The sequence below is a fragment of the Dermacentor variabilis genome, chromosome 6 (assembly GCF_050947875.1).
Source record: "Dermacentor variabilis isolate Ectoservices chromosome 6, ASM5094787v1, whole genome shotgun sequence".
Taxonomy (NCBI): Eukaryota; Metazoa; Arthropoda; class Arachnida; order Ixodida; family Ixodidae; genus Dermacentor; species Dermacentor variabilis.
Window position 1 is genome coordinate 190,689,171 of NC_134573.1, and position 21,819 is coordinate 190,710,989.

Below are 21,819 nucleotides of genomic sequence, written 5' to 3' on the forward strand. Positions count from 1 at the left end.
TGCATCATCACACGCTGTATGTAAAAAGTGATTTAACAAAGCTTGTTGCTGAGCTAGTGTTTCACGACTTCAGGACAAAAGGTATGGCGCTAAGCAAACTAGGTCAAAGCAGGCCACAAACGACATATAAGGGCGCCAACTTCCAACTGTTTATCCATCAGAAACCATGCAACTTTATACATGAAACCTAGTTGCAAAGTAATCGCAGTAAAGAACTAACAAATGTGATAGGAGCTACCAACCACTCGTAATCCAGTGATCATTAGAGTGGATATACATAACAGTGTAACTGCACTGACCTAAACTGAACTATCAAGGCTGGCATATAGGAACACGCGGGCATTACAGGCGCAAACCGAGTAGCAAACCAAATGTGGCACCGGCGCGTTTTAATCTTGGCGGCAATTACAGGCTACCTGTTATGAGTGACATTTCTTTGTCACTTAATGCTAGTGACAGCGTGCTAGCACACTTAGTGCCCATCCTTTTAATTAAGAATGCCTCGATTATCTTCCTTTCAGTGCGGTTTCTTGCTTTCCTCGGAAAAATTTTTTGGTACAGGAGCGATGCGCAACCACATCACTTGCAGCGGCCTGCCAAGTGCCCGCCCATGTTGTTGTTAACCGCCAGCCGATACTCTCTCATACGATTGTTGAAGAATCGTCCCGTTTGTCCAATGTATGCCCTGCCACAGCTTTGGGGAATATTGTACATCGCTAGCACAATTTGTGTATCATGTGGCATGCTTCTTGGAGCATGTAGCTGGCATCTTATTTACCATCAAAGGGCAAATCTTGGCCAGTTTCCATGGAGCGGAAAATACAATTTGCACACTGTATCTAGCTGCAACCTTCTTTATATTGTCTGACAGCTTATGTATGTGCGTTATCATATGAATATTAATTTCTTTTGGCTCCTGCACTTTCTTCCCGTGTTTTATTTTCTGCAGGAGGCTTTTGCACACACCCGTAATAGCGGAGAGAGGAAATCGGGCGTGTTTCAAACGGCTAATCTGATTACTAAAACCTGTAACAAGATTGTGTTGTGCTCGCATGACTTCATTAATGCCGAATTGAGGCACGTGTTAGCTATTCCCCTCTTGATCAGTTTAGAATGTGCACTGTCAAAAAATGGCAGAAGGCTTTTCTTAGTCCTTGGGTTATACATCCAGCATACTTGGGCTTTCATGAAACTAAGCTTAAGGAACAGAAATTGAGTTGAGTTATCCTGGACAAACGGGACGATGCTTCAACAATCGTGTGAGAAAGTACTGGCTGGCAGTTAACAGCAACATGGGTGGGCACATGACAGGCCACTGCAAGCGGTGTGGTTGCGCGCCACTCCTGGACTAAACTTTTCCAAGGAAAGCAAGAAACCGCACTGAAAGGGAGATAATCGAGGCATTCTTAATAAAAACAACGGGCAATAAGTGCATTAGCAAGCCGTCACTAGCATTAAGTGGCAAATGTCATTCATAACCGATAGCCTGTAATCGCCATCATGATTAGAACATGCAGGTGCCACATTTGGTTTGCTACTTGGTTTGTGCCTGCAATGCATGCGTGTTCCTATATGCCTGCCTTGACAGTTCAGTTACGTTCAGTTACAATGCAGTTACTCTGATGATCACTGGCTTATGAGCGATTGATAGCTCCTATCCTATTTATTAGTTTTTACTGTGACTACTTTGCACCTAGGTTTCATGCATAAAGTTTCGTGGTTTCTGGTGAATAAACAGTTGGAAGTGGGCACCCGTACATGTTGTTTGTGTCTGACTTCGTCCTTGTCTGCTTAGCGCCATACCTTTTGCCCCGAAGTAAAAAGTGACCTGCTGTTTTACCTCAATGAATTCCAAATAAGATTTGAATTCACTGCTGCTTTCCTGTGGATCAAACTACAAAGTATGATCACATCCTTTGGTCCTCATTTTTTAAAGAGAACACCTGAAAGTTTTGCTTGCCACAGTTGCACATGCACTTTGCCAGCATCATCAGCAACTAATACTGGCGTCACACGTACGCTTCTGATCGTGATCAAGGCCAATCTGAATCAGATTTCTTAAAATTAAATTATGGGGTTTTACGTGCCAAAACCACTTTCTGATTATGAGGCACGCCGTAGTGGGGGGCTCCGGAAATTTCTACCACCTGGGGTTCTTTAACGTGCACCTAAATCTAAGTACACGGGTGTTTTCGCATTTCGCCCCCATCGAAATGCGGCCGCTGTGGCCGGGGTTTGATCCCGCGACCTCATGCTTAGCAGCCCAACACCATAGCCACTAAGCAACCACTGCGGGTAATCAGATTTCTTGATCGCACTGAACAATGGTTGATAATGCATGGTCCAATGATCTATATCGAGTTATCATCACAGGACACCTATTGTCATCTGCTGATCATCGGCAACTCTCAGAACTGCACAATGCCTTGGCTACAAATTCAGATTTGCAGGATATTTCAATTTTTCAACTTATTATGGCTTATAAAAAGATGTTTAAACACTTTTTATTGATCTGACTTCACTTTGTGTTTTTAGCTTTTTCAGAATAGTGCGCTAGAGGGTGCAGACGTCAGCCTGTGACGTACAGAGTCAAGTGCCAAGGAATAAACACGTTATGCGGAGTGTGTGGAGAGGAAGAGGAAATGGCTGAACACCTGATACTTTTCTGGCCTCAACCTACAGTTCAAAGCAACGGGCCGGATTTTTTCAAAGCATTGGGGCTTAGGGACAGTGGAGGAAAAATAGGCTTTAAGTGGGTAGAAATTACCAAATGGTGGTTATCTGATTGGTGGATAAAATCAAGGGCAAGAGTGAAATTTCACCTTCCACTAAGTACAAAATATATTATTAGTCACGGCTAGGTGGTGTGTGCCGCCACCCGATTTAAAAGGCTCATCCATCCATCAATCACAATTGTGCAGATTTGCATCCCGGAAGATTGTGATTGCAAATGACCGCGTAGCAACATTCGATCTGGATAAAGTTCAATCCGGATGAGCCCCGATTGCCATCAGAAGTGTACTTGTGACACCTGCATGATTGTCCAAACAAACCAAGCACACAACGTCAATCAAAAGTTCCATTAAATAATGTTGACCAAAAATAATGCAATTTTGTAGAGAAAATCGCATGAAAACAGAGGTGCGGGCAGTGCAAAACGTTCATTTAAAATGTTGGGACAAGAACTAGGGTCATTGTGTAAATACACTTGGGGATCTTCAAAAGAAATTATGCTGTGCTAGTTTACTCTGCATTGTTTATCCAACAATTTGTGCTAGTGTGGTTGACACGTTTTATTTTTTAATATCCCTGTTGCATGTGCATGTATACATTATATAGTTCTGGCTGAGGTCGACCTGCGCATAACTTTTTGAGTACGATCGAGCCACGAAGCATGATCGTCAAGTGTGCTTCAAAACTAGGGTAGAAGCGCTCGATCTGCATTTATTAGGGCGCGATCGAACACCGGTACAACATTTCTGTGAAAGAACACACAGTTAATTACTAACATAGCCGTACATGAGCTCCTCCTTTTGCAACGTAAAGGAAAGTATTCAAGGCCAGTGAGGCACGCGAGTGCAAGTGTTGGTCGGTGCATCAACAAAATTGCGTTCGCTGCTATGCTACGTTGCAATCGCGCTGCTCTCAAGGCAGTTATGCATGTCCCCACTAGCAGAAACGAGTACAAATACAAGGAAACAAGAAAAAAAAATCTGCAAGTTTATTGTGATGCACGAAGTTGGCACCGTATGCTCATGATAGTTGAGGCGAATCGCGGGTGGCGAAACTTCCATGAACCGATACTTATATTGGCTCTACATTCAACGAGCTGCAAACGTCCTTATCGTCAACAGCAGCGGAGTCGTGTGCACAGCTTAGCAGAAACACCACACGCGGCAAACTACGCAATGAGACGGGAATGTCAGGAGGAGCAACAAGCAAACAAATTATCGACGAGTAAAATATCCCACGTCAAATAGAAAAGGCGACCTGACGGTGGTGGAGGCGTATCCTCCACGGAGTGAAACGAGTGTCAGGGGAGGTGTGGAAGACGACATTAGTGGAGACATCACGAACACACATGCGCAAAGTCTCTGAGCGATGAAACATACTCACAGTATGGCCTTGCACATTTTCGAACGATTCAATTACACACGAGAGTGGTAGCGTGTCATCAAGTAAAATCTTCGTGCTGCGCCTCTCTTCAAACATCGCCATGGCTAGAGGCATTCATGTTTCTGCGCGACGACCATCGGCGGCTGTGGCCAGCTGGAGAGATGCGGTGGCGCTGACTTCCTGTGGTGCTTCACAGGCACCTCAAACCTCAGGAGGCGAAGTTGCTCATCCATTGGAAGCTAGCGCAGGCTTCAGACGGCTAGCAGACGTTGTTTTTCGTTTGTGTTTTGTGTGTGCTAATTTTTGCAGCATTGCAGTGAATGCAACTCTGTGTTCGCAGCTTCGTTGTCAATATATTCAGTGTGAACACCGCCTTTGCACTGCGGCTACCCTTCCACTTTCGTAGCTAGCCAAGTACGTTTGGGATCGTCCCTGATGTTTCAGATGCGCGCTTAAAAGTTGGACTTCGTCTCGCGGTCATGCCGATCTTTCTGCGGTGGTACAGCGGGATGAAGTACCTGCTCACGGTATAACTCTTCATTGCGAGTACTATCACAGCCTAAAAAACTCCTACAACTGAACGCTCGAAAAGTTTTCTCAAGTCGTGGACGGTGCCCGACTTCTCGGAGCACCACGAAACCGCTGTCTAGATGATGGGTGAGTGACGGAGTATTGCACTTGCGTAACCTACGTGAACTGTGTTGTGACGCTTTGTTGGTCTCATAATTGTATTACATGATACATTATAAACGCCGCCCGACTAGCTCAGTTAGCGTACTCGTGCATCCTTGCGATCTCGCTCACAGCTGTTAGGTGACGCGCCACATGTGCCGACGTTTAGGGAGATGCGTATCATTTTTCGCCCGGTTGCTGTGACATTTCGCTAAATGCTTTCAGCTTCCGTCTTCCTGAACACGCTCACGCCGAAGTTCTACGTTGCTCTCACGGGGACCTCGTCCCTGATCTCCGGCCTGATATTGGTGAGTTCGACAGCTTGCCTCTCCCGTGTGCGGACTCGCTTCCGGCCGCTTCTCTGTGTGCGACCACACTCTGTGTTCGCAGCTTCGTTGTCAATATATTCAGTGTGAACACCGCCTTTGCACTGCGGCAAGCACGAGCTCTTTGGACGTTTATGATGGAGGGCCAGCTTTCGTGTTTGTTGGCCAAAGCTATAAATTAGCGTGACCATCATTTGCTGCTGCGGTTTCTGACACACGAGATCGTGACTCTCAATAATTTCGAATAATCTTGCTCTGCCATAAAGTGCACTATAGTGTGTGTGTGTGTGTCCGCTACAATACATAAATTGTAGTGACACCATTTATTTAACATTCGGCATTCAAAATGCTCTTGAACAGTGCAGCACACAGTAAGGGTTGAAAAAGCGGTTTTCTTTATAAAAAGAAATATACTTTTTAGATTTAGATGTGTTGTAAACCGTTCTATATGTTAGTTATTTTTGCACAGCTACCATACTCTGAGGCAAATATCTCTCATGACTTGTCAGGAATAGTAAACTTATTAACAACAGTGCTAGTCCTTATTCTGTGTGCAAAATATATCCTAATGCTACCTACACAGGAACTGATAGAAGACAGTACAGTTACCTATGTAGAATCATTCAATTACTTTGTTCAGTTTGAACGATCATGTCCTCGTTAGGACGTGGAACCTTTTGCCTGAAGAGCTCATGTTACATCATAGTGTAAAATGCTTCTGTTATTTGTGCAAAAGTCACCATCTGCTTCACACATTCTCTGTCTCTTTTGACAACTTATTATTCAAGTTAAGCCAGAAGTTGTCCTGTGTTGTACTGTTGCCTATATTGTCACTTGTTGGCAGCAACAATTCACGCAAGCAATATACTAGAGGCAGAGCGCTCAGCAGCAAGCTCTTCATTTTATTAAATTTTGTCTGCAAAACAAAGTACTTAGCAGTGGTACTATTGGTTAGGCCAGTGAGAAGCCATTAAATGAAATGGCATGGCTTACCCACGACAAGAATCATTAGTCTGACATATTCTAACATTCATTCGTTATAGGGTTCTTTTTCTAGCACTGTAAACGTGTGATATTGTTCAAACTAACTAGTTCAGCTTTCTGCCTTAACCGGAATCAAGCACTTTCCTCCATTGTTATCTTCAATGGCCGTTATTACGTGCAGATATCTATATTTCTTGCATTTTAATTGTGATAAAGGCTTTGGAGTGTCATTGCTGAGCTCTTACTACAGCAAATTTTCACAAAGCTCAGCATATGGTTGCTGTGATCATCTGATAGATTGGAAGGAAGGGTCTTTCACTTGTATTACAACATATGCTGAATTGTTCCTGTGCCTGTAGATCTTCGAGTGGTGGTACTTCCGCAAGTATGGGACGTCATTCATCGAGCAGGTGTCTCTGAACCACCTCTCTCCATGGCTGGGGGGTGGTGCAGAGGAGGCCGAGGGGGACCGGCCCCCCGACAGGGGCCCCTCCTCAGTGCCCACGCCTTCCTCGGCTGGCGAGTGCAAGGTGTGGCGCAACCCGCTGTCGCTGCTGCGCGGCGCCGAGTACTCGCGCTTCCTGACTGCTACCCGCCGTGAGCCGCTAACATTCTACGATATGAACCTCTCTGCACAAGACCATCAGACGCTGTTCGCTTGCGAAGCAGATGCGGGACACCCCGATTGTGAAGGTGGGACATGGCTGCTATTGTGCACCTTTCCTAGTTTAACCAAGGGATAGAAACTCCCTATACCCCCCCCTGGGGCACTCTGTCGCTTGCCGATACGAGGCGGCAGCGCCGCTTCCACCACTGGCGGTTGCCGGATATCCAACTGGAAATAATTCACAAACAAAACAAGGCCTCCATGACATCACTGATGAGGTCAGAAGGTAAAGGGAGAGGGCGCGCCACCGGAAGGAGGAGGCTTGCCGCAAAGCCCTCCTTTCCCACTTCACATGCAACTGGGCTGTGTTCGTGCTCTCTTGCAGGTCCACTGGCCACGTGGCGACATTGGCCAAATCGTAGAGCAGAACCCGCTGAAGTATGCCGTGTTTACGAAATGCTTTTGTTCTGCCGCGTTAACCTTCGAAGCTTCTATTTATATTTTAAAGCACTGGCACAGCGCTTATACACATCAGTCTCAAGCAATTATAATGAAAAATATTTATATAGCAAACCGTCATTAAACACCAATGTTCACAGGTAATATATTAAATTTCATCATTTCGTGAAACTAGTCACTTTGAAATTACTAACTTGTGGTTAAGTTTAGGGCTACAGTTTAACTAGTCCACAGATATAGTGGGGGGTAGTATAAAGAAAATAACTTCCTGGTACCATCAATCGTTAATTTTGTTCACATGTTGTGAAGTGGATCAGCTAACGTTGGCCGATATTTTATGTTTTATGTTTTATTTTTATTCACTCATTCTGTACAGAAAAAGACTGACCTCTCCACGCAGTGTGAAAGTGTCAATCTGCAGAAGCAATTTTCATTCACAACTGAAATTTGTACATAATGAGCGAACATAGATTCCAGAAGATGCAAGCCAATGCGAAAATTAACCATCAGGGCTGGTCGCACGGAACTTGGCTATCCAGTATGCTATGATGGCGGCACAGTTTGTGGCTTACAGAAAGAAGGCAGAGTACGACCCGCCGTGGTTGCTCAGTGGCTATGGTGTTGGGCTGCTGAGCACGAAGTCGCGGGATCGAATCCCGGCCACGGCGGCCGCATTTCGATGGGGGCAAAATGCGAAAACACCCGTGTGCTTAGATTTAAGCGCACGTTAAAGAACCCCAGGTAGCCGAAATTTCCGGAGTCCTCCACTACGGCGTGCCTCATAATCAGAAAGTGGTTTTGGCACGTAAAACCCCATAATCTAATCTAAGGCAGAGTAAAATACACGCATTTCATTGTACGAGAAGTAAGGACCCACAGAATTTTAAACTGGCTACATGCATCTGCATGAACAGGAAGTAGCCTATAATTGCTCTCATTATTTGAACTACATGCCGAATGAGGGGGCAATTTCTATAGCGCTTACAGGCTCGTGTAATCTGTCTGTCATCATCCTTTACATCGTATTCATATATACAGAAAATCACGGCAAGTATTAGGACACTATTTTGACACAACAGCAACGCAAGTAAACGACAATGCTTTAAAAAACTTAATAGCACTCTTCATCGCAAGGGGGATTACCAGTTCGTACTTAATTGACATTAAATAGTCTGTACTTGATCATAAGTATAGCCTGATATACAGCCTTATATAGTGAAGTACAGTATAGGCAAAACAAATAACATTGTGCCTTGTCTAAAATACAGGTGCTCACAAACTTGCACACACTGAAGCTAAGCCTAAAGCAAGGTAACGGAGCTTATGGTACTGTCTCAGCTCCAAAATTTAGATAAAATAGAGAACTTCAACTTTCTTCAGTATGTTATCTCAATAATGATGTGTCAAAACGCAACAAGAAATTACGTGAATGCATCCTCTTGAAATTTGATAATACTTCACTGCTGTCTTTTTTTCTTTAGCCTTGGCTGCATGTGTCAACAAAGTAATGAGTGCACAAAATGTATAGCCCAACAAACACATGCCCAAGCCCTTCAGTACAAGTGTTTCACAGACAGCAGATGGGCTGCCATCATGACGAATGGGTCAAGCGATACTGCTTCTATGTCAGTCCACTCAGGCTTGCACAGAACTGATTTTCTCGTGCAAAGTGAATACCTGCTCAGAAAATAAAGTTAAATTCTTGTGCTTACCAGCTGTCATTAAGACACCTGAAAAACTTTGCAGAACTGTAATTCCCGCGCAACACATGTGATGCCCCGATTTAGCCATCTTCGTCTAATGCTTGGTTGACCTGGTTTCCTGCGTCTTCTGTTTGTTGCACACCTGATCAAGCCTCTCTGTCTTATCTTTCCCATCTTCATACTTGGGAAGACAACCGAAGCAGATGACCGAGCCCGATCCGACTTGTGATATCGCTGAGCGAGTGGCAAGGGTGAGCGGAGGTAAGCTTGACAGACAAACGAAGACAACCACCTCCTGCACTTCGCCCGATTTAAAATTCATAAAAAGAGAAATAAAAAATAAACGAGTTGGGATGTCCGGCAACCGCTTGGATCCCACATGTTCCTTGAAACCGAAACTAGCACTTGCCTTCCGGGGGTAGGTTTAACTGCCAAGCCTTACTCATAATTCCTGCACTTAGAGTACTATGCCACTTTGGAAAAGGAAAGAGATGTTTCAAACTTGGCTTCTTCATAGCTAAGTTTTAGTAGACATTGAATACCTATGCTTTCTGTAGCAGAGAATCCCAATGCAGCAGACATTAAAACCTGACAAACACACTGTATATACTGAACCGCATCGCTTGTGGCTGTGCTATGTGGTGTGTTCCTGCCAGTCTGGCTCCTATTTAAAGACTGCAGGCATTGTATGCCACGAGTTTCACAATTGCCACATCACTTGTACACAATGTGGAGACTGGAGGTACCGGAATTGCTCTGTGCAGGCTGATGCTTCATGTCTTTTCGTTGCACACAGTGTATTGCAGTCTGTGTATTGAATCTGCAACTATAGGCGACGTCCTGAGTATGTTTCACATCCTGCTGAAGAATGCAAGTACTTATAGCACACTGAGATGTTCAGATACTGGTAAAAACTAATGGGACATGGCACTGCACCGTTTGCCTGACGCAGTCTACATTTCTTGTTGTAGTGGTGGGCAGACACGAAAGATCAATTCACATCATCATCATCATCAGAAAGTTCATGAATTGAGAGATCATTATAATATAGTATGTGTGTATTTAGAATTTAGTAACATGATGGCAGCTCAGTACCAGAGAATATTGATATCAAAATGCTCTTTCATGTACGAGACTGCTATTAATTTTAAACTGGCACTTTTGTTTCTCAATAAAATAAGCGGTGGCTGTTGTTGGTACCTCAACATTTAGAAAGCTCTCCAGATGTAATGTGAAAATAAGAACTGTGATCTCTACGAAGCCTGGGACGTGCCATTTTATTGCATAAATTGGCTCTCACGAACAAATAAAAAAGAGAGTTTTACTTGCAATAATACTTGCAGCAATATAATACGTGCAATAATGCGTGTGACTCGGCATTGACAAATCCTAGGGTGCTCGTGAGAAAATGAACATGCAGAAAGCCGTGTGTGCACATGGAGCATCTTTCTCTTGTCCCATGGGCTTTCCTTGGCAGCTGCTGTAGGCCAGGACATTATATTCAGGGCTGGCTTATGCCTTTCTTCAGCCTGTGGCTGTATATGGTAACATTGCATTTCATTTCCCAATTATTCAAGTTGTATCAAATGTCTGACTCTGGCAATAATTGTGATGCAGTGTCATATGAACCCATTGGAGGCATCTAAATAAATGATAAATGTGGTGCAGTGTTTTAAAATGCACTTCCTGGACTACATGCTCTCATGAAAACTCGCAAGCTTACATTACCAATGGCTTGAAAAGTTTTACTCTTCTACTGGCTTGGTGATTCCGTGGACTACCTCATGTTGGAAACAAATGCACAGCTGCTGTTAGGTACACTATTTTGTCTGCATAACGTCATCACGTGGTGTGTTGACTAGCTAACTAATGCAAATAAGTCAGCATTGGGCAATTATAAGAAAGATGAAATCACATGTCAGCTCTCCTTCATAGCCATCACGCCTCTCTGGGGAAGGCAGGCCACATGTATGTGGACTGGGCCATCTCAACTCGGTCACATTGGGTACGTGAGTGGCTTCTCTCTCGGGACACTGCTGCCACTAAAATATTCCTTTATGCTCACAAACAGAAAATCCCCAGCCCCGCACATCTGTCGTCTTTGGTGCAAAAAGGGGACAGCCATGCTGCATCTCCTGTCCACAATTCCGAATTATGCCACTGAGTGGCTTTCACTAGTACCCCTGCAAGTGGTGCACAGTGCGTATGTATTTCCAGTAGTACGCTGACATCAGCAGCACACCAATGCATATGGCAAAAATAAAAAAAAAGCATTTAGTTTATTTTCTTTTACCTAAATGCACTGGAATACAGAACACTTTGGGCACATGATCACAGGAAAATTATACAAATCATGAGGATGGAGCATGGAGTAAGACAGAAGTATTGACCGCTATACTGTGCAACACATTCGTTTGGGACATCTTGTGATACACAAACACCGAATACCTAGTCCATCTCTTTGCTCTCTACCCAGGTTCTCCTTGACTCATGCTTTCGTAATCTTTTCCTCCTGGCCTTTGATATGCCAGCCATTTTTCTTGTAGAAGACATACACACATTTGTTTTCATTGCCTTCGGAACTAAACAGTGTAGATGTATCTCCGCAAACCTCTCTTGATGGGAACAGCTCTTCTTAGAAAGAGCATTTCCTGCAGTGGACATTCAAGCAAGTGCAGAAGCACAACAAGCATTGTTAATATTGTTACGTTGCAGAAGTCATATATAAAGATGTATTTACAATATTTACACAAGAGATAACGGTGCATAAACAACATGGCTGCCGAGAGCGATTGCACCTCTACACGTCAAATCATCTCCTAACTGGTGCCACTCTTGGTTGCTCCTTAACATAACCCCCAAAAGGTGCCGTCTCGGCGCGAATTATAAGGGAAGTGAACTCGCGGCAAAGTGAGGCTTAAACTGGGACACATGCACAACATCCATGGGGAGTCCAGTGGGGCGATCTCGTAGTTCATATCGCCAAGCTGACATGATATCATGAAGGGCCCTGTGTAGCGCGGCCACAGCTTTTCAGACAAGCCAACGCACATCGTGTCCATAGGAGGACAACGGAGCCAGGAGGAAATCGAACGACCCAATGTCGGCTGTCGTACTGGATCTTCTGGGCGGCCTGAGACTCAGTGAGCCCGGAGCTGGCAATCTGGCATGCCGTGTAAGCCCAAGCGAAGACATCTTGAGCATGTTCAGTGGGAATGCACGTCGAGGAAGGAAGCAGTGTGTCAAAGGGCAAAGAAGGGTGGCGGCCGAACAGAAGGCAGAAGGGCGAAAAGCCAGCAGTCTCGTGGCGGGACAAATTATAGGCGAAAATGAGAAAGAGTAATGTGCTGTTCCAAGCACTATGGTCATCAGAAACATACATAGACAGCATTTCTGTCAATGTGCGATTGAGCCACTCCATCAGTCCATTTGTCTGCAGGTGGTAGGCAGTGGAAAGCTTGTGCTCAGCAGAACAGGAGTGAAGTAGGTCTTCAACTACTCAGGATGAGAAGGTGCGGCTGCGATCAGTGAGGAACTGTTGGAGTGCGCCGTAATGGAGGCTGACGTCATGTAAAATGAAATACGCCTCCTCAGTTGCACAGCTTGTGCGCAAAGCTTACATGATCGCGTACCGGATAATGTAATCAGTTGGGACAATGACCCACTTATTGCCAGATTTAGACGTCAAAAAAGGGCTGAGAAGATCGAGATCGACGTGAAAGAATGGTTCTGAGGGCACATTGAAGGGTCGAAGGTGTCCAGCAGGCAGCACAGCAGGTTTTTTGCGGCACTGACAAAGCGCACAGGCTGCAACGTAGTGGTGCACAGAATGGTACAGGCCTGGCCAGTAGAAGCGGCACCATACGCGGTAGTAAGCATGCGAAACGCCGAGGTGGCCTGCAGTAGGGGCATCATGCAACTGCTCAAGAACTGATGTGTGGAGATGGCGTGGTACAACAAGTAAAAATTCTGATCCTTCAGGGCGTAAGCTACAACATTAGAGAATGTCGTCGCGGAGCACGAACATGCGCAATGTGGGCTACGAATGTCCAGAATTTAGACAATCGATGAGAACACGTAAGCAGTCATCACGCCATTGTTCAGTGCGGATGTCGTGCAGATCAGAAATGGCCAGGACGCAAGAGTCGTTGCCATGCACATCATATTCAGGGTGGTTGACAGGATGATGGGAGAGGCAGTCGGCGTCCTTGTGCAAATGGCCTGACTTTTATAAAACAGCAAATGAACATTCTTGGAGTTGTAGCACACATCTAACAAATCGTCCAGTGGGGTCTTTAAGTGAGGAGAGCCAGCACAAGGTGTGGTGATTGGTAACCACGGAAAATGTGAAGCTGTACAAGTAGGGGCAGAATTTGGCAATTGCCCAAACTACGCCGGGCACTCCTGTTGAAATAGAAAGGAAAAAATTCCTCTCGGTGGGTGACAGGAGGCGGCTGGTGTATGCAATTACACGCTCTGCGTTACGCTGCCATTGAACAATAAAAAAAAAAAACTATGGGGTTTTACGTGCCCAAACCACTTTCTGATTATGAGGCACGCCGTAGTGCGGGACTCCGGAAATTTCGACCACCTGAGGTTCTTTAATGTGCACCTAAATCTAAGTACACGGGTGTTTTCGCATTTCGCCCCCATCGAAATGCGGCCGCCGTGGCCGGGATACGATCCCGCGACCTCGTACTCAGCAGCTCAACACCATAGCCACTGAGCAACCACGGCGGGTATTGAACAAGTACAGCCCCAATTCCATGGCCACTGGCATCTGTGTGAAGTGCAGTGGTGGCAGATGGATCATAATGAGCCAGCAATGGGAGAGCTGTGAGCAAACGTCTGAGGTCACAGAAGGCTTTGGTTTGAGCAAGGCCTCATGTAAAAGGAATGTCCTTCTTAAGTAAGTTGGTGAGTGGGCGAGCGGTTTTGGCGAAATTCTTGATAAAACGATGGAAATGCGAGCACAGCCCAACAAGGCTTCTTACATCTGCGCTGGAAGACGAAACAGGAAAGTTCTGGACAGCGATAATCTTGTCAGGGTTGGCTTGAACACCAGCGGCACTGAAAAGGTGGCCAAGAACGGTAATTTGATGATGTCCAACATGGTCGGGGTGAACCCCAGTGGCACTGACAAGATGGCCAAGAACGGTAATATGATGACGTGGCTTGAACACCAGCAGCACTGGCAAGGTGGCCAAGAATGGTAATTTGACGACGTCCAACGTGGTTGGGGTGAACCCCAGCGGCACTGACAAGATGGCCAAGAACGGTAATTTGACGACGTCCAAAGGGGCACTTGGACGAGTTCAATTATAGACCGACGCATCGTAACACAGCAAGAATAGCCAATAGACGCGTTAGATGACTTGTAAAAGTTATTGAAAAGACTGTGACATCGTCTAGATAGCACAGACATGTGAACCATTTATAGCCACAAAGTAAGGAGTCCGTCATTTTTTCGAAGGGCGCTGGGGTGTTATGAAGGCAGTTTTCTCATGGTCCCTGTCACCTACCAAGATTTGCCAATAGCCTGATCGGAGGTATATCGATGAAAAGTACTTGGCTCCGTACAAGCAGTCCAAGGCATCATCAATACATGGCAAGGGATAGACATCCTTGCATCTGATTTTGTTGAGGTGTCTGTAATCCACACAAAAGCGCCAACTGCTGTCCTTCTTGACAAGGGCAACAGGGGACGCCCATGGACTGCAAGATGGTCCAATAATTCCTTTAGTCAACATCTTATCGACTTCTCGTGGCAGGCTATTACTTGTCGTTCAGCATGTGAAACACGCTATGGTCACACGTCTCCGGTGTGAATCCGATGGGTGACCACCGATGTCTGGGCTAAAGGGTGGCCGCCAAGGTCAGAAATGTCACCGTAAGTTTCCGAGAGGCGGTGGAAGTAAGCAGCTTGTGTCGAAAGAAGGTCAGGTGCATTCATCTTGCTAAGTTCGTCTTTGAGAGTCGGTGAATCGGAGGTTCCTGTAGAGGGTGTCGGAACTTCAGCATCAAGAGCCGATATCTCGCAATCGTTCACGTGCGAGATATCGCCCAATGACATGCCTCTTGGAAGAATTTGAGTCGAGCAGTTGAAATTAAGGAGAGGGAGCGAAGTCTGATTGCCTGTTACAGTGAGCATGGTATGGGGAACAGCCAAATTTATTTCAAGCAGTATGTCAGCGGAGGGACGTAGCACATAGACACCGTCTAGAACAGATGGGAACGACAGTAGAGTGACATTAGCGACAGTAGAGTGCTTGAGGCGACAGGTGAATGTCTTCGGGAGAGCATAACCGTGGTTGTATGACTGGTGGACTATAGCAGCCGTGGGGCAGTTCAAGCTGAATGGCACTAGACACGCAATCAAAGAGGGCTTAATTGGATGATAAAAGGTCTAAGCCAAGTATAACGTCGTAAGGGCATTGTTCCAAAATGGCAAAAAAAAAAAACAGTCGTTAGGCCCCCTGCAATGCCAATGCAAGCAGTGCACATACCAAGCACGGTAGGCGTTCTTCTGTTGGCAACACGGATTGTGCGTGATGCAGCGGGTGTGAGAACTTTGTTCACTCGTCAGCGCAATTGGGTACTCATCACGGATTCAGGCATGCCAGTGTCAATGAGTGCTGGGACACTGACGCCATTGACTAAAACGTCCATCAAGTTCTATTTGATCAGAAAAGTAATCGGAGGGTTTTGCGCTCGAGTCGTCAATGCAGCGTCACCTCAGGGAGCTGCATCGCTTAGTTTATTGGAGATGGGCCTCGGGGCTGCATCGGGGATGGTGGGCAACAAGCCTGCGGCAATAGGGAGGATGGTCAACAAGCTGGTGGTGAACTGGACTGGTGATGTCGGAATGATGACAAGGGACTGTTCCAAGGAGCATGAGTGTCATTGTTTGGCTTTTGCGATGCCAATGGAGGTTGGTAACGACGCTTGTTTTGTTTGGGGTGATAATAGCTGGTGAATAACGGTCGCAGAGGAGAGGAGACAGTACGGTTGTTGCAATGGCAAGCAACGTGACCGATACACCGGCAGGCAAAACAGATTGGCAGATTGTCTGCAGTCGGCTGGATTTCGGTAATGTGCAGGATACCACGGACCAGTCAGTGGAGCGGCAATGCTGTGACAGCTGTGAAGCGGCAATGGCACATACAGAATGAACTCCAAGATTAGCCAGTTCTTCGCATACTATTACCTGCATAAATGGTGCTGTAGGCAAGTTGTTTGGCTCACTGGGACAGGAAAAAAGGGCTGCAGGTGCCATGGCTTCAAGTTCTCGCCACACTATCCACATCAGGTCATCTGATGATGATGGCTACTGCACTCCTAGCCTGTCGTCACAAGAAGATGTTGCAGATGAGTTCAGCAGATGTGCGAACGGTGTTGCAATGTGGCGGTTCTTGGCCTGCTCAAAGCGTTGACACTCTTTTATGATGTCCTGTACTGTTTCACAGTTTTTGCACATGAGCAGGTTGAAAGCATAGTCAGCGATCCCCTTCAGTGCATGCCCAACCTTGTCTGACTCAGCCGTATCGCTGTCGGCCTTATGGCTCAGACCCAGCACGTCCTGGATGTAAGAGATGCATGATTCTGGGGACGTCTGGGTGTGGGTCGCTAGTTCTTTTTTAGCGGTGCTCTTCCGCCCGGCGGGATGGCCGAACAAGTCCCTCAGCTTCTGTTTGCATATGTCCCAGTTGTTAAGCTCTTCCTCAAGGTTGCAATACCACATCTTTGCCGTGCCTTGTAGGTAGAAGACCAAGTTAGCCAAAATAATCGTCAGATCCCATTTGTTGCGGGCACTTATACGCTCTTACATGGCGATACAGTCTTCCACCTTGTGGTGATCGGTGCCGCAGAATGTTCCTGGATCCCGCAGCTGACGGCTGAGCCAGCACAACCGTCAGGGTTGTAGGCGTTGATGTGGACCGTGCCATGTTGGGTCCTGTTCTATCCATCATGTTGTCCAGTCCGAGGTGACGACCACTGCAGAGCTCCTTTGTTGTTTCTCGTGGGAAGCTAGCACCTTCACTAATTTGTTACATTGCACAAGTCACATATAAAGATGTGTTTACAATATTTACATGAGAGATAATGATGCATAAACAATATTGCTCTCGAGCCATCCCACCTCAGAATTTAATTCCTACAGAAACCCAAGGACCGTTCATAGAGAGAGAGAGAGAGCTCAAGGATTCATCTACAAAATCAGATGTTCCAATTGTCAAGCAGTGTACATTGGTTAAACGAAAAACTTGACAGAAAGAATAAAGCAACGCAAGAATGATGTCAGAACATTCTCCAGACAGCGAAACCCCATAGCTGAACACTTGGAAGATGCAAACCATAAGATTACCTTTGAAATTAACCTAACTAAAATCTAACAACCAACAAAAATTACTGTTGTTGGGGTCATGGTGTATACAAAACACCAGAAACAGCTTAAACCTTTCCAAAGGAAACTTGCCGTCAGCTTATGTTCACGGTTTAAGCACAGCTAAGAAAAAGAATTAACCATCTTGGACCGTGCCCAGCCTACCACCATTATGTAGCCAAGCCATGCACATATTCTTCTCTCTTTTTGTACATGATCTTTCAACAATCTCTTGTTGCTGGATTGGAAAATCAGTAAGGTAGTTCCAATACATAAGTCTGGTAATAAACACCCTGCTCTCACATACTGGCCCATTTCATTAAGAAACATTCCATGTAAACTTATGTAACATATATTGTACTCGCATATAGCTGAATATTTAAAATCTAATTCATTTTTCACATCGAGCCAACATGGTTTTAGGCAAACATTTTCCTGTAAAACCCACTTACTTCTGTTCACTCATCATCTGCATACTGTACTTGACAAACACTCTAAGATCAACTGCTTTCTTTCTTTTTTAGGCCTCGCGAAGGCCTTTGAAAAAGTTAATCAGGCCTTACTTATCTTTAAACTCTCCTCACTCAACCTCAACTCTAAGATACTGTCTTGGTTCATATATTTTCTAATAAACCACCTCCCAATTAACGGTCATAACTCACTTGAAGTAAACCTAACATCGGGAGTACCACAGTGTTCAGTTTTAGGCCCACTTTTGTTTTTAATGTATATTAAGCTAAACCTAACTGTGTTTCTTCTTCTGTGCATTTGTATGCCGATGACTGTGCACTTCACAGAGAAATACATAATGATGATGATAAAAATATCTTGCAGACAGACTTGAATAACATTACAAGTTGGTGCAAGCGATAATTGGATCATGAATTTAGGTCCTAATAAGCACAAACTATTAACTGCTTCTTGGCAGTTTGATAGCTCAACGTACAAACTAGGTGACATTGAACTCATCATACCGGTGCTTGGGGGTTACTATTACCTACAATCTGACATGGAATACTCATATTAATATGAGCAGTAACAGTGCTAACCGTACATCAGGATACTTATGACATAACTTCAATAAAGCCCCACCTCCCCTCAAAATGCTTCTATACAAAGCTCTTGTATGCCCAAAGTTAAAATTCTCCGCTGCAGTCTGGAACCCTCATCACACAAATTTAATTAGTTATCTAGAATTAATCCAGATTAACGCTGCATGTTTCATTCTTTCTATTTACTATTGTACATCAAATATATAACAACAATGAAACACACTTTACCATTGCCATTTCTTTCACTCCGTCGTAAGTATTCCCGCCTCTGCCTCTTTCATAAGGTCTTCCATCATACATCACTACATGCCAAGCTTATCACGCCACCCACTTACGTCACGGATTCACCATAAACGTAAAGGCTTTTTAGCAACACAAACACATTTTATTTTTCCTTCATACCGCACACATTTAACAATTGGAACCACGTACCTGATGACATTGTTTCGATTCCTGATCATTCTCTTTTTGCCATTCTTTATCTGTACACCTACATTGTGATAACCGTACTTAATCAATTCATCTCGTATATCTCTCCTCCTCACCCCTTTCTTTTGCTTTTTCTCAAGTTTTTTTTTTCTTTTTTTGTCCCTTTCCAATATTTCTTTCATGTTTATATTTTGTCGCTAATATTGTATAACATGCTGTGTTTATTTATGTTCAGTTCAGTTATTTTTGTTTTATTTGTGTTATCCTGTTATATTTCATTTCACATTTGCAATTTGTCACTAATGCTGTATAATATTGTATGATACTGTATAATATTGTCACCCACTCCTCTCTGCATTGCCTTGGCGATTGAGCGTATTGAAAATAAATAATTAATAAATGCACGTAAAATGCCAGCACCCAAGGAAACCCTTTAAACTATCTACTGCTTTGCCCGGAAAGAATGATGAGTTGTACAAGTACATGCATTCTGCCACACTCTTCAGAATTCACTCATGAGCTTGTACAGTGTGTCTCTGTGCCTTTCAGTTTAAAAAATGAGTGTGAGGTGGAAAAAAATTTACTTGGCTTTCATATTGCATGGGGTGCTTTGCAGTTCTCTCTGTGTTTCTGAATGCTCAGTGCTTGCAGTGCGCCTTCCTGCTAACATAATTGTTATCAGGTCCTGCAGCAGCAGTAAATAACAAATGTGCACAAGAACTGTGAGTATCTTTGTTTACGTTCAACATATTGATCAATAATGTTTCAAACTTCCATCCCACAGTGATGCAAACGGCCTGGCGAGAGAGAGACCCCAAGACACGCATCCAACATGCTCATACAGCACTTGAGAAGAATCCGGAGTCAGTACTGCTATGTGCATTTTCTTTGTCTGTCTGCTTCGTATGAAAGATTCTCTTCTGGGATTGGTAAAAAGAAACTGGGCCTACCTGGCAACTGATATTGCTCTAGAATTTTTGTCCTTAGCATTAGCTGAGAAATGTGTGCATCCCTCTGAGGGACTATACTATTCTACAGGAAAACATTCTACGTTTTGGGCTCTGCAACCTTGAGGAATAAAGCATATAATCACATAAACCACTTGTGCATGTAGCAGCTAGCATTACAGTAAGTTTGCGCACAAAAGACACTTGTCGTTGTCCATTTGGTTGATCCTTAAATGTTTGCTTCAGCACGCACATGCGCAGCGGCCACATTTCGATGGGGGTGCAAAAACGCTTGTGTCCTGCGAATCGGGGCCACATTAAATATCCCCTGGTGGTCAAAATTAATCCGGAGTCCCCCAGTATGGCATGTCCCGTAATCAAATTGTGGTTTTGGCACGTAAAACCCCAGAATTCATTCATTCATTCAGCATGCACGTGTTCATAATGGAAATGAGTTTATTCATATGCAGGTGTGTGACAGCCTACATCTTGTTGGCTGAAGAAGAGGCACCAAGTGTGTTAGAGGTATGTGCCATGCTGTACTGTTTGTTGTCACGGCAGTGGCCATTTCTAGTGATCAGTTTCTTTGAGGATCATGGATTCCTTGGCTGCCGTGTACAAACTACTGTCACCATAGACACCGTATACATACTTACTGCAGGGGAATCCTACACAGCAATAGCTAACCCATGGTAAAAATTGGCTCAATGCACTGCAGATGTAGTTCTTGAACTCACGAGTTTTCTTTGCTTCTATATGGCTCCTGATCCTGTTGTAGCGTGGTTACGTTTCACTGCTGTCACTATACCATGCGGTATTGTACGGGGATGCTGAATTCATCAACTTTTGCATGCCACAGCCTCATAGTAAAGAGTGCAGTGTTTGTGCAGATATTTCCTGTTGTTTCATTTTTTTGTTAATGTTAAAGGTTGTAATGCTCTAGTGGTGCTGCCAGTTGGTAGCAAAAGCAGCTGTTTAGGCCAATAAATGTAATTCACCAGTGAACACGTGTAGCCTGTCATCCTAAAGTGATTTCCATTGGCTGAAATGTTCCTAGTGATAATTTTGTACGAAGAGCATGAAATAAAGTGCCTAAGGAATATTTTTCACCATTTTTGATGCCTAAAATGTCCATGCAGTCGCTGTAGCATTACCAGTGATTTAGCGTAAGCACAGCTAGATGCTGTGTTTGTGTCACAGCATGTGGAGACACATCACATAGGGGCAACAAGATATGTTGTGTGACCTAGGCAGTGTGCTGCTAGATAGCACGAGGTTGCGGGATTGAATCCCGGCCACGGCGGCCGCATTTCGATGGGGGCGAAATGCGAAAACACCCGTGTACTTAGATTTAGGTGCACGTTAAAGAACCCCGGGTGGTCGAAATTTCTGGAGTCCTCCACTACGGCGTGCCTCATAATCAGAAAGTGGTTTTGGCACATAAAACCCCATAATTTGAGTGCGCTGCTAGATTCGTGCCCATGTTGGTGTGCTTGTGTTTCCTTTTTTGCCGATGCAGGCTACCGCGGTGTACAAATAAGTCCCACATTTCATTATATTGTTTTAGACTAAAGTCTGTCTAGGTTCTATAGGTTCTATAGAAACTGCGAGGGCACACTTATAGGGAAACACACTAGCATCAACATCCGAGTCCAGCATGGCATGGTAGGAAGTCTTGTAGGTGCTAAGTATATCCTTACAATTACATATACATAAGATGGTCTGTGGTGAAGCCATATGTGTGGGAATGCCGGAAAGCGAGGGCTTCAGATTGGCATCTTCTTTGAGAGCGAAAACACCTTAAAGATGACATGTCTGATAAACAGCATTTTGTGTGTCACAATGATTACCTTTTTACCATAAGTGAGTGTAAAATTGTTGCTATTTTCTGTATTATTATAAAGAATGTTTTTTGTCAAAAGAATAAGCACTTGTGCTGGGGCATAGAGTTATATCAAGTGCAAAACAGCACTAGCAGGTTGAAGAAGCCAGAAGAAAGACAAAGTTCTGCAGTTGTATGTTTCTGTTTTCTTCACTTGCTTGTTGCAGTACATTACAGGAGAACCACTGGGAAAAAGCTTTATTTTTGCAGCTACATTTTGTGCTAAACCATCCATACCCTGACATTCCCATTATTTCTG

The 21,819-nt window shown here is 44.6% G+C and overlaps 2 protein-coding genes across 5 annotated transcripts in view; one reads left to right on the forward strand and one right to left on the reverse strand.

The window, feature by feature from the left end:
- LOC142586000 (PX domain-containing protein kinase-like protein) overlaps window positions 1–4,281 on the reverse strand; it is an 82,607-nt gene extending 78,326 nt beyond the window's left edge. Inside the window, exon 1 of one of the 2 annotated variants that reach the window (XM_075697195.1) lies at window positions 4,117–4,278. In XM_075697195.1, the coding sequence (XP_075553310.1) occupies window positions 4,117–4,230 (114 nt within the window). In that variant the 5' untranslated portion in view covers window positions 4,231–4,278. Of the gene's footprint in view, window positions 1–4,116 lie in introns of both variants that reach the window. The other variant, XM_075697196.1, reaches the window with a different exon arrangement.
- Window positions 4,282–4,352: 71 nt separating this feature from the next.
- The window catches only part of LOC142586001 (suppressor of tumorigenicity 7 protein homolog), a 52,835-nt gene continuing 35,368 nt past the window's right edge, over window positions 4,353–21,819 (forward strand). For 2 of the 3 annotated variants that reach the window (XM_075697199.1, XM_075697198.1), the window contains exons 1-5: window positions 4,353–4,773; window positions 5,014–5,096; window positions 6,458–6,791; window positions 19,516–19,594; window positions 20,149–20,203. In XM_075697199.1, the coding sequence (XP_075553314.1) occupies window positions 4,767–4,773; window positions 5,014–5,096; window positions 6,458–6,791; window positions 19,516–19,594; window positions 20,149–20,203 (558 nt within the window). In that variant the 5' untranslated portion in view covers window positions 4,353–4,766. Of the gene's footprint in view, window positions 4,774–5,003; window positions 5,097–6,457; window positions 6,792–19,515; window positions 19,595–20,148; window positions 20,204–21,819 lie in introns of those variants that run through there. The other variant, XM_075697197.1, reaches the window with a different exon arrangement.